Below are 16416 nucleotides of genomic sequence, written 5' to 3'. Positions count from 1 at the left end.
ATATGATGATATGAGTTAAAAAATATATTTTGATGTATATATCAATATTTGAAAAAAGAAAGAAGATATGTGGCCAAAAAAAAAAAAGAAAAAAAAAGAAAGAAGATATGGGCCGTATTAATGTACTAAGTTGCTAGCTAATGTCCAATGGGTTGGATAAGCTGGTCCCACGGGCTAACATGGATTGCTCTCTCCATGTCACTGTTATTTTAACTGAAACATTGAGAGCGCACGCGCTTGAGACCAACATGATGGCCTTTTATTACCCCAAACCACGAAACGCATGATTCGGTCACTGCGTTTTGAACTTTTGACGGTGGTTCGTCAACGTCATGCCGTTTTGAGGACAAACCAACAACACGACGTCGTAGGCCCAAACGCACCGTTTCCCTTTTCCCTCCGTTACCACAACTGCACAACAGAAGTAGAGAGCGCCCAGAGAGTTGAGAGCTTCGAAGGCGAACCGAGTCGGAAATGTCGGAATCGTCCTCAACACTCTACGAGCTTCTCCTCCAGTAAGCTCCAAACTCTCCCTCTCTAAAATTTGGTACTTTTTATTTTTCTCTATATTTTCTCTAATTTTTTTCAGGTTATCGGAGCCAATCTCCGGATCACTGAGCAAAGCTCAGTACACTGCACCAGAGAGCACCAACTGCTCCATGAAAGCCGTACTGGAGCCTCTCCTCCCTCACAAACCAAACCCTAGAATCAACGACACCCAACTCCACACCTCAATCAGAGACTTCACTCTTGCCTGTGCCTTGCTCTCCTCCTCCCAGTCCTCGACCCACGAGCTCCTCTCATGGATCCCCAAACACCTCCCTTCTGCTGCAGACTCGGCATTTCACAAACTCTCTAAAGAATATTCCTCGTTTTACAGCCAAAAGAATAACAATAAGGTTGCTGAATTGGGTTTGGATTGTGGTTCGGTTCCTGAGGAGAAGAGGCTGCTAATAGAATTGATGCCTGAGGTGCTGCCATTGTTGAAGGACAGGATTAAGGAGAGCTCAATCGATAAGTCGGAGGACTGCGATGAGTTCTCCGCCGCGTCGGCGAGAGTGCCGGTTGGGTTTGCCATTGTGGCTGCTTGTCAGTTTAGGTGGTTTGTTACACAGGTGTGGATTAATTTTTTTTGAGATGGTGGTTAAAAATTTGGTGGCTTGTCATTGTCAATGATGTGATTCTGTGTTTCTTGTTTTGCAGATTGATTATCCTCATTTGGGAAAGCTGTGTGCTTTGGTTATTCCTTGTGCGTTGACAGTTCTCGATCACTGGTCCGCTGAGATCAAAGTATGTGCTTCTTGTATATTTGCTCAGCTTTCGGTTTTCATTGTGTTTAAAATGGCATGAATCACTTGCTATGTAATTTAGCATTATTTTCAAGGATTACTAAAGCTTTGTTTATGCTTAAGTTTTTGTTTTCAATTTTATATTTAGCAAAAATCTTGTTCTTCATGTGTTGTGGAAGACCGAGAAAAAGGAATGTGAACGATGGAAGAAATGGAAAGTATATATGTGTTAAGGCACATGGATGATACTCCTTTCCTGTGCCTTTTTTCAGGGGCAGGGCATGATGAGCTTTATACATATTGCGCAAAATGTCTATGCTGCTGAGCTTGGTTGTTATCAAGACGTAATTCTTGATGCATGCTGCCAGAATATTGCTTCTAGTGATGAGATATGGCATCTGGTGGTGGAGATGTCAGTACTTGCTGTGACTAGTACCCAGAAAAGTAATCCGCGTAGTGCATGGTATAATTGTTTTTCTATTTGCTTTGTGATTGTTTATGTTTCTTAGTTTTTGTGTGTGTTGTTTCAAAACTGAAGGAACATATATGAGGTTTATAGTTGTAGTGATGGACAGCAACATCTTCATAGAAAGTTGAAAGCATGAAGGAAAAACTTGCAGGAACGATGGACTAGTTTAAGTTTTTGCCTTTGAGATTAATAGATAATTATCTCATTCAAGTGGACTGTGGTTATCAAGTTACTTGACTTTGCTCATCCTTAGAAGACATACTAGAGTAGAGTCAGAATTCTAAGTTTGGGTCATGCTGGTGTGTACCCTATAGAACGAATTTAATGAGTTCATGTACCATTGTGTAAATTGAGTCATGCAGTTAATTGTTGTTTAGAATAGTTTAAATGCTGGTGGTAGTTGCCTGTTTATTAACTCTTCAACCATGAGTCTTAAATTCATATGTTTTTATTGTCCATTTATCACATTAATTAATAGCCTTCTCAACATTTTCTATAGGTTTGATAGGATGCTAAACGAGATGTTAAGTCACTTGGAGCGCCAACCTAGGAACAAGGATCGCCGTATTGCATGGCTTCGTTATATAGAGCCGCTTTTTAATGGTGTTGGTCTGGTATTACTAGCTCATTTCAGGCGCATTTTCTATCTCTTCTTTCTGTGGATGCATGCTGATGATGACGAGACTGTTTTACTGGTGAGAGCATCTTCCTACTCAAGAATGATATTCTTCTCTGTGTACCTTTGTGGGTGGGTAGGTGGGTGTAGTGAGTTATGGTTTGATGTAGTTTTAGTATAAAATCAGGCTTTAATCCAGGCCTCCAATACCATGTTAGTAAGCTTTAGCACCTAGCCTTGGTATCATGGTCAATACTTGGTCTACACTTTGTACAAGTTCTGGAGATATGGCTTCTCCAGGTGATCATTTTTTTCTAGGGCTTGTTATATAACTTTGTTATTTATATAATAATTTTGAAAAAATTTACTTTTTTATTTTGCAGGCTCTCAAACAGATTGAAACCATTATGAAGTTAACATGGATTAGGAACACACCGTATGTGGAAAGGTAAACAACACGATTAAACATGGACATATGGTGTACACTAAGGTGGCATTTGGAAGCTAGTTGGAGCATAACATTAAACATGGAATCCCTTATCTTTTATATTAATTAATTCATCGCTTGGTTTCAGGTTGGTGGATGAACTTGCTGCTTTGTACAAGGAAGCAGCATTGAAAAAGTCTCGTGAAGGAATTAGAAATCTTGTTATTCGGATACTGATCCTGCTCCATCAGTAAGGATTATGCCTTCTCCCCATTTTCATAGAGCAATTATGTTAATTTCATCCTTGATTATCCTTTATTTATTTCAAATTCTTCCTGTAATTCCCAGATGCAAAGGTCTGCAGTTTGAAGCAGCCTGGGGCAAGCACCGAGATGATCCAAACCTGGCTGCCATTGTTCCCTCTTTAGGTGAAAGGAAAACATTAACGGTAAAATTTATCTTCAATGCAGCATGTATGTATAATTTCACTGCCTTGAATGCGAAAGTAGGTAGCCATACCTTATAGGCTACTTGATCCAAATGTCTGGTAGTCAATAATATTATGTGAAATGGTTTGCACATAATGTGGGTGGGACTGGCTCTTGAGTCTCAGTGGCTCTGTCCTCTGCTATCTGTCTCAGCTGTTCTTCATGTAAATTCCTCTATAGAGGTTTAATGGTGAAAGAATTTTATGTTTATAATCCATGGTGTTGTGATGCAGGTTGTGCAATGATCATGTGTGGGAGGAAGGTTTAGTCTTTTGTACAGAAGGAGATGACGTGCAGATGTAAATATGATGGGGTGTGCCACATTTTAATCTATTGAATGTGCAAAGCAATTGATCTTTTGCAAGTTCAATTGAGGTAGTAATGTGGTGGAGTTAAACCTTCTTTTAAGTTTCAGAGAATATATTGGCAGTTAGATTAGATTTGTGTTTTGCCTAAGATTGTTGCTGATCATATATGCCAGTTAAGGATACTATTCTTCGATCTTGTGTTGGTGGGGTTTATGTACTTTGTTCCACCTCTCCTCTTTATATTCATTGGCTAGAGTATCGATCATCTTCATTTGTGTAATGATAATTTGATACATATCCTCTTTCAACTTTCCCATTGCAAACATGGGATTTGATTCATTGATAAAACAAATAAATAAATAAAGTTTCCCTTTATTACCGATAGCAGGCACACCCCCCGTTTCGGTCATTTAACTGGGTTATCAGCCCAAAAGAAAGATTAACAAGTTTTGTTTTTATTTTTCTCCAAAAAAGATTAATAAGGTTAAGGCATGATCATTAATAAGTTATTTTGATACACATCACTAATAAGCTATTGGGATGATGGAATCACCAATGTATGCGTTTATCAGTTAGACGGTTAGACTTAGACTTAGACCTAAATAACATGAATAAAATATTTCTATCAGTTATTAGAAATTAGATCAATGATTTTTATCAAAATTTCCTCCAAGATAAATACACTGAAGGGCACCATTCAGCAATGTGAATTATCTAGATTCTTACAAGTTTTATTAGAGATAGAATCAAGGGTTAATTACAATTTAGTACCTCAACTTTACCTCCTATTTCAAGTTAGTACCTCAAGTTTAAAAAGTTTCAATTTCATATATCAACTTCCATTTTGTCACAATTTCATACCTCCGTTACTACTACCGTTAAGAAGTCCGTTATCCGCCTACGTGGCGCTGACGTGGCGCACGCTGACCCAATCACTAAGTGTTGACTTGATTTTTAATAATTTCCATGTGGCAGAATAATAATAAAAAAAGAATAAAATATTTAAAAATTAATTAAAATATAAAAAATTGAATTAAAAAAAACACAACCCTCATCCCCTCCCCCAGCCCGACCCACCCCCTTCCCCCTCCCCCTCCCCCTCCCTGCAACCCATCCCCTCACCACAACCCAACCCTGCCGGTAACCTCTTCTCTCTCTCTCTCTCTCTCTCTCTCCTCATCCTCCTTGGCCGCGATGACGATATGTTGTCTCTCTCCCCCGATGCCGCTACCATGTTCGAGATCTTCCTCCAGAACCATCGCCAGTCGTTCCCTTTGTTCGGCGGCAGCGTCACCTCGAGTCAGAGACGGCGGCGTAGTGGTCCACTGCCTCTGCGAAACTCTAGAGAAACACCAGGTGGTTGTGGTCGGCTTCTCGTTTCGCCACCGTGACGATCGTCCAGCATCATCCAGCAGAAATTGAGAAAAAAAAAAAAAAATACCCATCTCGCCCAGCAACCCAAAATAAAATGGAAAAACCCCATGATCTAGATCTTGAATAAAACGAAGAACACTGCATCGGTAACCAAGATCAACCCCAAAACCATTCTCTTATCATTTTTGCCCATTTATGTCTTTTTCTTCATTTTTTGAGGGGTTTCTTCAATTTAATGTAATTTTTTTATCTTTTATCAAAAATTGTTATTTTTGTTGGATGAATTTTGATGGGTTTGAATTGTTTGGGTGTACTGCCAATTTGGAAGCTTGGAAGCACAGAGGGGGAGGGGCTGGGTTGTGGGGAGGGGATGGGTTGCAGGGGAGGGGTTGGGTTGCGGGGAGGGGAGGGGAGGGGAGGGGAGGGGAGGGGATGGGTTGCAGGGAGGGGAGGGGAGGGGAGGGGAGGGGAGGGGAGGGGATGGGTTGCAGGGGAGGGGTTGGGTTGCGGGGAGGGGAGGGGAGGGGAGGGGAGGGGAGGGGATGGGTTGCAGGGAGGGGGAGGGGGAGGGGTGGGTCGGGCTGGGGGGAGGGGATGGGGGTTGTGTTTTTGACCAAAAAAAATGGGGGTTGTTTTTTAATTCAATTTTTTATATTTTAATTAATTTTTAAATATTTTATTCTTTTTTTATTATTATTCTGCCACATGGAAATTATTAAAAATCAAGTCAACACTTAGTGATTGGGTCAGCGTGCGCCACGTCAGCGCCACGTAGGCGGATAACGGACTTCCTAACGGTAGTAGTAACGGAGGTATGAAATTGTGACAAAATGGAAGTTGATGTATGAAATTGAAACTTTTTAAACTTGAGGTACTAACTTGAAATAGGAGGTAAAGTTGAGGTACTAAATTGTAATTAACCCTAGAATCAATATTATTGGAGTAATGAGCTTCCAACAGAAGTGACACGCAGTCATTGGTCCAGTTAGATTTGTTGGGAGTGGATTGTAATTGTAATAATAGTAAAAAAATTGAAAAGAGAAAAGGGGAGGGAAAACGTGAAGAGCAAACAGGTCTAGTGGGCCTGATACGGATACTGGGCCGAATGCAAGCAAGTTGAGCATTGATCTCATATGCAACCAAACCATACAGTTCACCGCACACGATAAAATCCGTCACCCCAAGTAGACCAAACAGCCTCCTCTCAACTAACCAACACCGAGTGCGCAGTACGCACACTCTTCCCGCGCGCCAAAACTCCTCCTCTCAACAGCTTAACTAACTAATACCCATCTCCTCCACATCACTCTAGTCTGAGTAGTCTCTACGTCTTCTCTCATTTTGAAATCCCCACCAAGAAATCAAGAAACTCCCTCCAAAAATTCCCAAAACGCCACGCCATGTCGTCCCACTTCTTGCTCTCCCTCGCCGGCCTCCTCCTCTTCACCCTCTCCCTCCTTCCCGGAAGCACCTCGCTTTCCACCGCCACCACCATCGGCGCCACATACTCCGCCAACACCGCCGCCACCTACGCCACCCCACCCACCCCGGAGCGCGTGGCCTCCACCGTCTCCGCCCTCGGCCTCGCCTCCCTCCGCCTGGATGTCTCGGAGCCCACCCTGGTCCGCGCCTTCCTCTACTCCAATGCCACCCTCCTCCTGACCATCCCGAACCAGCTGGTCCCACCCCTCGCCGCCAACCGCTCCAACGCCCTCCGCTGGCTCTACGTCCACGTCGTCCCCTTCTATCCCCGCACCAAGATCTCCACCATCTCCGTCGGCGATGACCTTCTAGAAGCTTCCCCGGAGTTAGCCAACTTTCTCCTCCCCGCCATCCGAAACCTCCACTTGGCACTCCTCGACCTCGGGATTCGCAAGATCTCCGTCTCCACCACCTTCTCCTTCATCAACGTCGTCACGACGCCGTTTCCGCCCTCCGCCGCCCAGTTCCAAGAACCGGCCTCGGAAACCGTGATCAGACCCTTGCTCCAGTTCCTCTGCGACACCAACTCCTCGTTCCTCATCAACCTCTACCCCTACAATCTCTACCGCCTCCGCAGCGAGATCCCAATCGGCTTTTCTCTGTTTCAGGACCACCCCTTCAGCTTCCGCGACGACTTGACCACCGGAGTTCGCTACCGGAACCTCTTCGACATGATGGTCGACGCCGTCATCTCCGCCATGGCCGTCGCCGGAAATCAGGACATTCCGGTCATCGTCACCGAGACCGGGTGGCCCAGCTCCAGCACCGAACCGAACGACCTCGACGCGAATCCGGTTTACGCGGAAATGTTCATCAAGGGTTTGCTGAACCATCTGAAATCGGGAAGAGGCACGCCGCTGAGAAAAGAAGGAGTGGCTGAGGTTTACCTCTACGAGCTGATCGATAAGCAAGTCAGACATGGACGCGATTGGGGGTTACTCTACCCAAATATGACCAAGAAGTACAAGATTGAGTTCTCTGGGTCCGATAGCCGAGTTTGGGGGAGCAGAGGTTTCTTGAAGATGGCAGTTGGGCAATTCTTGGTCTTTGCTCTCTTGCGTGGTAATGTTGCTTTTTCTCTGCTCTAGAGTCTGGACTGTGATTTGGGTTCGGTTTCAATTCATTGTTAATTAGCTCAGTTTTTGATTCTGGGAGGTGTTGACCTACATTTGAGGCTCCTCTGTCACATGGGTTTATGGAGAAAGTGTTGTTTGTGATTTTGGAGATGGTGTTGACTGTTGGAGCTTTGTTGTTTCAATTTGGTTTGCTGCTTTGCTTTGATTTTTTTGTTTTTTTTGGGTATGGATGGTACCATTTTGCTCTGTAACTAGGAGCATTGTGTCTCAGTACTTAGGGGCATTTTGTATAGGAAATAGTCTTGGTGCTGTAGTCAATAGAACTACTTCTGCTTAAGGTGATTCAACTACATTAAGTTCTATAAAGACATTTCAGTATGTTTTGTAGAGGAATTAATGTGAAAATTCATGGTTTATGGTTTACTATTATTGCTTTCACTTACTGTCTATCTGTATGGTCTAATTGTTAAGCTCAAAATTGAAAGTTGGCATATCTTGCTTGGTTGCAAAGCTCAATTGGGGAGTTGCAATGCGTGCCAATTAGTTATGACAAGTTTCATGTTTTAGTTGATCTTGAGTCTTGCTCTTATTCACAACCCTGACAAAACTTGGTAAATAGTCTTGGACATAATGCAGTGGTGATTGAGTTCATCCCTTAATTTTGGCTTAATTTGCTATTTTGCCTATTTAGGTGTCTTATATTCTATAGGACAAATTGAACCAGCTATTGGAATGCCTATGCTTGTAAGATCCCTCATGCACTTTGTAGTTTGTACTATTAGTCAACGTAACAAGCTATTGCAGGAGATATATACAGACCATATAAAAATTTGGTGCCTTTTTCTTTTGTCCTTATCAATGGTTAATGTAGTTTCCAATTGAACCCCAAGACACCATTGACTAGAGCAAGCACTAAGCACTGAAGGACATGTCCTCAAGAAAATACAAGCACCCAAACAGAGTTTGTAGAAGTTAATATGATAGCATTATGGGTTTGATAATTTACAGGTTTCCACTTTCCAATAGTACTTTTCTCTGAGTTTACAATTGGTGATGAAACATGAAAAACACACATCAACCCTTTGTGTATGTATGCCACGTACTAGCATTTTCTTTTCAAACACTGGTTAGTATTAGCCAGTATCTTACTTTGTCTAGTTTTGGCTTTTCAGTGACAGCATGCAAAACATTAAAAATTCCAAGCATTTTTATTCGAATGCAAGGTTAAGCTAAGCAGTCTTTGGGTTTCAAAGGTGAGGGTTTTGGGTACTTGGGGTCCATAGAAAAGGTCACAAAAAATGTATGCATTACAAATGGTGACCATACCAACTGACATGCAAGATTTGAAACTATAGGAATGTAGCAAAACCAATTACAGTGTTAAAGAATGCAACAAAAGTTGAAGTTACTTTGTTTAACATGGATGGCGTCATATTAGCTTCAAGGGTTTAGTATACATGACCAATTGGTTACAAGAAAAAATGTGCATGCAATAGCTTTTTGGGGTAGGGATAATATTTTTACTGTTACAAGTAGCAAGTGGATCCATCAATAATTTTTATGAATTTTTCGATTTGGACAGTGCCATCAATTAAAATAAAATAAATATTTGGTGAAAATTAAAAGAAATATTCGTAAATCGACACCCATGAGTCCATGAGCCAATCCAAATCAAGTAATAATGAAAAGAAGAAATCAGACCAAACAAAAAAAAAAAAAAGAGAAGAAAGCTGTCAATATATGGGAATGGTGGGCTTATTGTGAAAATTGTTCGGGCATGTGGCCCATGTCCTTGGGTTTGCGCCTATTGTAAAGCCCAAAGAACAAAAGATAGTCCAGCGGGTGGGCCATCCTTTTCAAGTTTCACAAACACTTGAGACTCTCTGCGTTCATCTTCTTCCCAAAGATTATTGCGTATACAAACAACTGCAAAGTACAATTGCGGCCCTTTATAATCGCAGGTATGGGATATCTCTCTTTTTCAATTTAATCGCATTTTTATTAATCCAATTTATATCGCTGAATTCTATGGTAGTTCACACGCGATTTGAGTATATATGCATGTACGTAAAGTTGAGAATTTTTAGTAAATTTTATGACTTGGAGAGCCCCAAAAGTCCCTTCTGAGCTTCTGCTTTCGTGTAAGCCCTGTGCCTCAAATGGGCGTTCTTGTTTGATTGCATCTGGGTTTTCTGCTTATTACATTTTTGGACTTTCATGTAGTATGAAGTATCTATGCAATGTGCAATTAGAAATTTGGGTCATTAATTTAATTGGCTGTAGCTAGGAGGTACATTCTCTCTTTTAATCCTGGGTTAAATACAAAAATGGTCCACAAACTTTACAATGAGTCTCAATTTAATCCACTAACTATAAAAAGTGTCAATTTGGTCCACAAACTTTCCAAGTTGTACCAAACCAGTACAAACGCTAACTTTTATCAGAAAATTAACGAAATTGGTCACATGAAAATGTGATGAACGGACGAAAATGCCTCTGAAAATGTGGTCACTTGTTGTGCACATGACCAGTTTTCGTTAAATTTTTCGATGGAAGTTAACGTTTGTACTGCTTTGATACAACTTACAAAGTTCGTAGACCAAATTGACACTTTTTATAGATAGTGGACCAAATTGAGATTCACTGTAAAGTTCGTGGACCATTTTTGTATTTAACCCTTTAATCTTTATACCTCTGTTTGGTTGCTGGGAAACGGTACAAATATATCCACTAAATGAGTTGTTATCAATAAAAAAAATCAACTGTAAAGTTGGCTATACTATTATTGAGTTAAGAAGGTTTTGTACTGTATGTTGAGCCCCAGTTGGGAGAACATAAACAGTTGTTTGTGTGGATACCTGTAATTTTTCTTGGTCTAAATAATTCTTAATTCTAAATTTTGTTCCTTTGTTTCTTTTTGTTTTTAATGTTATTTCTTCATTCGATTTCCAACACTAATCGATTTGGGTACTGGGACATATCCTTGCAACTATACATCTAAAGATTATTATAACTTTTCACTTTGTTCAACAAATAACTAGCACTTATTGGAAAAAGGTTGCTATCTCTTTTGTTGGACTACAAAATAACTTGAAAGAAATTCATAGGCTTTTGCATTTGTTTTATATCCCTCTTACAATGATGCTTTGGTGTTGACAGCTTTTTAGGTTCTTATCTGTCTTAACAGGAAGGTAAAAAGGTCTCCAACTGCCTTGCAAGATACATTTCTTGTTTATCTTCTTAATTACTTTAAAAAATATTTCCCAATTTTACAAAGTACTTCTTCATCTTAAATACACTTTTTTATTTTTTTGAATAAGAAGTCTACACTTCATGTTTTGAACTGTGAATTTATTTGTCTTTTTTTCTTTATCTGTTATTCAAACTGTATGCAATGTCTGCAAAACTGCCTTCCCACTGCCTTTAAGCCTTTTGTGTCTCCCTACATAACAAGGCTGTACACACAGTCTTTTAACTATAATGAACTAACCTTGCATTCTTAAAAAATGGCAGAACAATTGGAATTGAGTAAATGATGTTTAGCTCATCAACCCCAAAAGCCACTTGGTCGCCTGGGCACCGCCAAATATTTTTTGATCTTTGTCTAGAAGAGATATCTAAAGGGAATAAGCCAGAGACACATTTTACTAAGGAGGGTTGGAGGAATCTTATTGAATCATTCTACGAAAAGACTGGTGTAAGGTATACTAAGAAACAAATGAAGAATCATTGGGATTTCACCAAGAAACAGTGGAAGGTCTGGGTTAAGCTAATTGCTGAAGGTAGTATGAAATGGGATCAAAGAACCAACAAATTTGGTGCCAGCATAGAAGATTGGGCTAACTATATACAGGTATGCTAACTGACTCACAGTAGCTAATGCTGTACAGTTGCAGAAAGATTCTAGTAAGGTTCTTGAATCTGGATTAGTAATAGCAAGTGCTTTGTAACAGGTAAACCCAGAAGCTGCACAATTTCAGTGTAAAGAACTCCCGTTCCCAGACAAATTGGAACTTATTTTTGCTGGAACTATAGATTCTCAAGGCATGGAAATTTCTAGTTCTCGTAAGAGGCAAAATAATAGCTGGGACGCCTCCCTTTTGCACTCAGAAGAACAAGAGTTAGAGACTGTGGAGGGGGAAGACGAGCATCTTTTTGATGCTATTCCATTACGGAGTGCTGAAATGGTTCAGTCTAAACACCGTAGAACAACTGCAAGTGAACAGAGTATATCTAGCTCATCCCATACAAAGGCAAAGGCTGTTTGGACACCTGCAATTCACAGAGTATTTCTTGATCTATGTCTAGAAGAGACATTAAAGGGGAATAAACCTGGGACACATTTTACCAAGGACGGTTGGAAGACTATTGTTGAATCCTTTCAACAAAAAACTGGCCTTACTTATAATAGGTTACAGTTGAAGAATCATTGGGATATCACTAAGGAACAGTGGAAAGTCTGGTGTAAGCTAATAGGTACAAGCAGTATGGGTTGGGATCCAAACACCAAACGATTTGGAGCAAATGAAGAAGATTGGACCAACTACTTAGAGGTATGGTATACAACTGACGATACCTACATATCTGTATAATTGAAAACTAGGGAACTTCTTAATGACATCTGGTTGGTAAAGCATGTTGGTATTCTTTTTTTACAGACAAACCCGGAAGCTGCACCGTTCCGCTTTAAGGAACCTCAATCCACTGACAAGCTGGAAACCATATTTGATGGAACAGCAGTTACTGGGGAGACAGAACCTCCTGCTAGGCATAGGAAGTACGCCGATAATTCGAGTGCATCTGTTTTGCATATAGAAGAAGCAGACATTGCGAACCGAGAAGGGAACATTGAGCATCTTGATGCTGTAACAGTTGCCTTTCCACAAGGCAAGGTCACTTATAGTATTGGGGAGTGCATTAACTGTCTTGATGCCATGGAGGAAGTAGAACAAGGAAGCGATCTCTATCTGTTTGCATTAGATGTATTCCTGAAAAAGGAATATAGGGAAATTTTTCTTCAACTGAAAAAGCCCAGTGTAAGGATTGCATGGTTGCAGCGGCTGCAATCAGTTGGTCCGCCCCTGTTATAGGATGCTTGTTATCTTTTGGATTTCTCTTGTTCTTTGGTACAGCTATTAGGTAGGTCTTGCAAGTAGCATTATTTTAAGTCTTTGGCAGAGCTTTGGAAACCTTTATACGTCGATATCCGATATCCAAGTTTTCAATCGCTTATTTCAGTCATTTTTTTAGCAGTTCAATGTTTTCTGTTGGAAAGTGGAGGAGCACTTGGTTTTCTCATGTGAACTTGTGAAGTAATGTTCTCAGAAAAGAAAATAAGAAATAAAAATAATATGCAATTTATAAAGAGTGAAACTATTAAAAAAAAAAAAAGACATACGAAGAATGGTTACAATAATTATAACAATACAAATATTGACATTTCTTTACAACAAAATACCCAAAGCATAACCAATACTATTTGCATGGCTGCATGGATTTCAGAATTGAAATCTCCTGAAGAATGGATGGTACAACATATCAATTGTGCCAACTTGGAATAAGATCTATTTTGGTGTATCTGTATCCTCAATATGATGTTCAAACTTGTAATATATTGGGTTTGGAAGCTTGAAAATACGCTTTCCTAAAAATGGGCCTCTTAGAGCATCCATGTGACTGCTTATAGTGCCTATTATGCGGAAGCCTAGTCTCTGCAAAGCAGCCCTTCGTTTAGAGAAGTAGTCACAGCTATCCATATGCAATTCATCTTCTGATCTGCAAACCATATCAATCAAGTAATTGACATAAACTACTGAATACAATATCTTCATTTATATCATTAATGACACAAGGTAATGTTTTAGACTTGAAAATTCATAATTCCAAGGAATCTGAAGCTTCTCAGTAAGTAATTTTATCTAAAGGACTAAAAGAAAGAAAGGGATGTACATAGTAACAATACCTCATAATTAATGAAGACCAAGCTCTATATCCTGCAGATACAAGATACTCTACGGACGCATTCCGTTGTGTCTCTGGCTTTCTTGATAACAAAATCAAAGGCCATCCACTAGCATGAAGTTTCATGTATATTCTCAGAATAAGCATGTGCTTCAGATGATTTGCCTCTGCGATACATTCGCTATAACCATATTGATCATATCTGTGCAAAAAGACGATTCTTTATAATTAAGTGGTACATTACAATACTAATTCAAAATACACCAAATAATAAGTATACACAATAAACCCAAGATTAGATTTCAGAAAAGGGATAACATGAAATATCTGAACTGGTAGTCAAGTCCAGGGAGGTTAAACATCTCCAATTGTCTTCCTAGAATTCATCCAATATTCTATATATCCCAACATATTCTACCAAAACAGGACTTGCGCACAAGGACATGTAATCTTGTGTTCAGAGGTCTAGAATGATAACTTTAACATGAAGAGGGAAAATTATATAAGAACTGATGCTTAAAGGATGAAAGGAAAATTACCGGTGCACTAACAAATTCAAATTCTGGGTATTTGAAGAAAGAATGTCATCTATGTCCATCAACACCACATCCAGACCATCGTGTAGCGGGGTAATACTACTGAAATAATTCTGAACCATCCACATGGTAGAATTTAAATCTCTTGCATATTGAGCTTCTTTAATGTACCGAAGAGCAACAACCCTGCATATTGAAGGGAAGTGATCTGCTTCAAAGTTGTTGAGTTCCACATGCAGAGAGAAGATCTGGCAGTAATTGTAATCATAACTTGGTTTCTGAATCTCAATAACTCCATGACTCCTACTTTGACAAGACCGCAACATTACAGTCAGCGCAATCAGCATAGTGATTAATAATACCCCAATAGTTACAAGTGCAGCAATGAAGATTGTCGTAGCAAAAGACGACATGTAGAACCCTGACTCCATTACATAACTGCTTGCCCTCTCTGTGTCCAAGAAAATGGAACAAGATCAATAGTTGATTAATTGAGCTCAACATGCTTTTAATTATATGGCCTAAAGACATAATCTTTCATTGGTATGCCAATGAGGCAATGACATACCAGAACATGCAGCAGAAGAGTAAAGAGTGTAAAGGCAATATGCATAATTTAGCAAGAGGGTTTATTTTGAAGCAAATAACATAATGATGCTACAAATTCATGCTAGTTTTCCACTTTCTGATCACAGATAAAAGGACTATTATCCTTCAGTCTTGAATCTTTCTTTCCATTCCTTTCATTTTTTTAAAAAGAAAAAGAAAAAGAAACTATTTCTTAACAAAATAATTTTGCAATAACAATCACATGGTCACACCATGATTAGAAGTTTAGGACAGCCTAATTAAGTTGGAAACTCTGCAATTTGCAGCATAGTATCACATACCAGAACCTTCTCCACTTGAAAGACTCCGCGCAGAGTACTCCCGCTCCATTGATGGGCATAAGCAGACAAGCAGCACCCACCAGCTCAATTAGTCTGCAAAAGGACTCCAGGTCCCTTCCAGTTCATAGAAGGGTCTCCTGTAATTACAAAGTGACATCAAACGCCATGGTAACAGCTACCAAAAGCAAATCTCAGATTTTCAAATTTTAATTTTCTACGTGTAGAGAATTGGGAAAATCCACTGATCCATAATAATAATATTTCAGAGGCACCCACTTGAGCTTAAGAACCATTTCCAGTTAGGCCACATACCCAAGAAACTACATCGATTTAGGCAATCTTAAACCTTCTGATTTAGGCCAATTTCATGCAAAATTGCAAATACATAAGATCATGAGTTGGGTCAACAAGATTTTCAACTGATTAGACATCTAATACGGCTAAATCGATGTGGTCATATTATGGATATCCGATCATTTAACAGCATAACTACCAGATGGTTGAAGAAGATGCCACTGGTGGCACTAACCCAATTTTATTTTCTGTACATAATAAAAATGTAACCCCAGAAAGTCATCCATGAAACCAATAAGACAATTATACAAGCTGACAATCATCTTTTCAACAATTACAGTCAAATCAGATGATTTTAATGACTAAGCTACAGAGAGAGAGAGAGAGAGAGAGAGAGAGAGAGAGAGAGAGAGAGAGAATACCTGAGAGTAAGAGATACATTTGAAAGATGGAGTTGTACAGAACAAGGCAGAGGATTGCCCTGCTCTCTCTTTCTCGTAAGAAGCTTCCTTTCACAAAGTACCATCATAATGACTTCACAGGACTCATCACTCATTCTGTCATTCAGTCTTTCACAAGGGTGGTTTTGTCCAGAAAACACTGTATAAAAGGTCAATTTTGACCATTTCGTTGTTTGTACCTCGATAATTCCTAATGTTTGGATATGGTCCGTGACCGTATGGAAACAGTCGAATATATATATATATTTTAATCTTAATTTTAATCATTTTCTCATCTTCTCTCTCCATTTGGAGTTAGAACTTATAGGGTGTCTGCAATTATTTTCTTTCGACACATTTTTCTTTGAGTACTTCTATATGCATCAAATGTATGTACTAAATTTCGTTTACTAAATAATTCGTTGGTGTTTCATTTATTTAAATATATCCGAATTTCATTTATTGTTAATGAGTCGAATACCAACACAACACATCATTTGATACACAAGTCTGATATAGTTTTCTTACCATTATTGTTATATTTTTTGGTTGGCAGAAAAATTTAGAAATGCATATTCAAATACTCTTGATAGTGTCACAAAGAAGATTAATATATTGCACTCTCCTTTTCTATAGCAACAGGCTGAGAAATAGTATGAGCATTTTGAACTCATAATGCTTAATCTCTTGTAATCCAATTTAGCAGAATTTGATAGTTGCTAGTTGCTACCAAGTACCAACTATGAATTAATTCTTTCTTTAATCA

At 39.4% G+C, this 16416-nt stretch overlaps 4 protein-coding genes across 6 annotated transcripts; 3 read left to right on the top strand and 1 right to left on the bottom strand.

Moving 5' to 3' along the window:
• The first annotated feature begins 390 nt into the window (after positions 1-390).
• On the top strand, positions 391-3961 carry LOC147289903 (ARM repeat superfamily protein). The gene is made up of 9 exons (XM_086237538.1): positions 391-515; positions 590-1115; positions 1204-1290; positions 1562-1752; positions 2258-2453; positions 2758-2822; positions 2950-3051; positions 3150-3249; positions 3523-3961. Exons 1-9 carry the CDS (start codon positions 475-477, stop codon positions 3532-3534), a joined length of 1320 nt encoding a protein of 439 aa, XP_086093664.1. The 5' UTR covers positions 391-474; the 3' UTR covers positions 3535-3961.
• Positions 3962-6371: 2410 nt separating this feature from the next.
• On the top strand, positions 6372-7541 carry LOC147289902 (Glycosyl hydrolase superfamily protein). Its single transcript, XM_086238573.1, has one exon. The coding sequence runs from the start codon at positions 6372-6374 to the stop codon at positions 7539-7541; it is 1170 nt and encodes a 389-aa protein (XP_086094699.1).
• A 1911-nt stretch (positions 7542-9452) lies between these two features.
• On the top strand, positions 9453-12870 carry LOC147289901 (L10-interacting MYB domain-containing protein-like). The gene is made up of 4 exons (XM_086236410.1): positions 9453-9490; positions 11043-11382; positions 11483-12082; positions 12188-12870. The coding sequence occupies exons 2-4, from the start codon at positions 11062-11064 to the stop codon at positions 12617-12619; spliced, it is 1353 nt and encodes a 450-aa protein (XP_086092536.1). The 5' UTR covers positions 9453-9490; positions 11043-11061; the 3' UTR covers positions 12620-12870.
• A 54-nt stretch (positions 12871-12924) lies between these two features.
• LOC147289900 (HAD superfamily, subfamily IIIB acid phosphatase) lies at positions 12925-15778 on the bottom strand. 3 transcript variants are annotated; one of them, XM_086236412.1, is made up of 5 exons: positions 15633-15778; positions 14917-15053; positions 14030-14477; positions 13492-13692; positions 12925-13304 (listed from the first exon to the last, which is right to left on the bottom strand). In XM_086236412.1, the coding sequence occupies exons 2-5, from the start codon at positions 14963-14965 to the stop codon at positions 13094-13096; spliced, it is 909 nt and encodes a 302-aa protein (XP_086092538.1). In that variant the 5' UTR covers positions 14966-15053; positions 15633-15778; the 3' UTR covers positions 12925-13093. The 3 variants fall into 3 exon arrangements, with proteins under 3 accessions (XP_086092538.1, XP_086092539.1, XP_086092540.1); XM_086236413.1 differs by lacking the exon at positions 15633-15778 and having other exon boundaries at positions 14917-15564; XM_086236414.1 differs by lacking the exons at positions 14917-15053; positions 15633-15778.
• Between the last annotated feature and the right edge of the window lie 638 nt (positions 15779-16416).

Source organism: Dryas octopetala, chromosome 3 (genome assembly GCF_963921425.1).
Source record: "Dryas octopetala chromosome 3, drDryOcto1.1, whole genome shotgun sequence".
Lineage (NCBI taxonomy): Eukaryota > Viridiplantae > Streptophyta > Magnoliopsida > Rosales > Rosaceae > Dryas > Dryas octopetala.
This window is presented reverse-complemented; position numbering and strand designations above follow the sequence as displayed.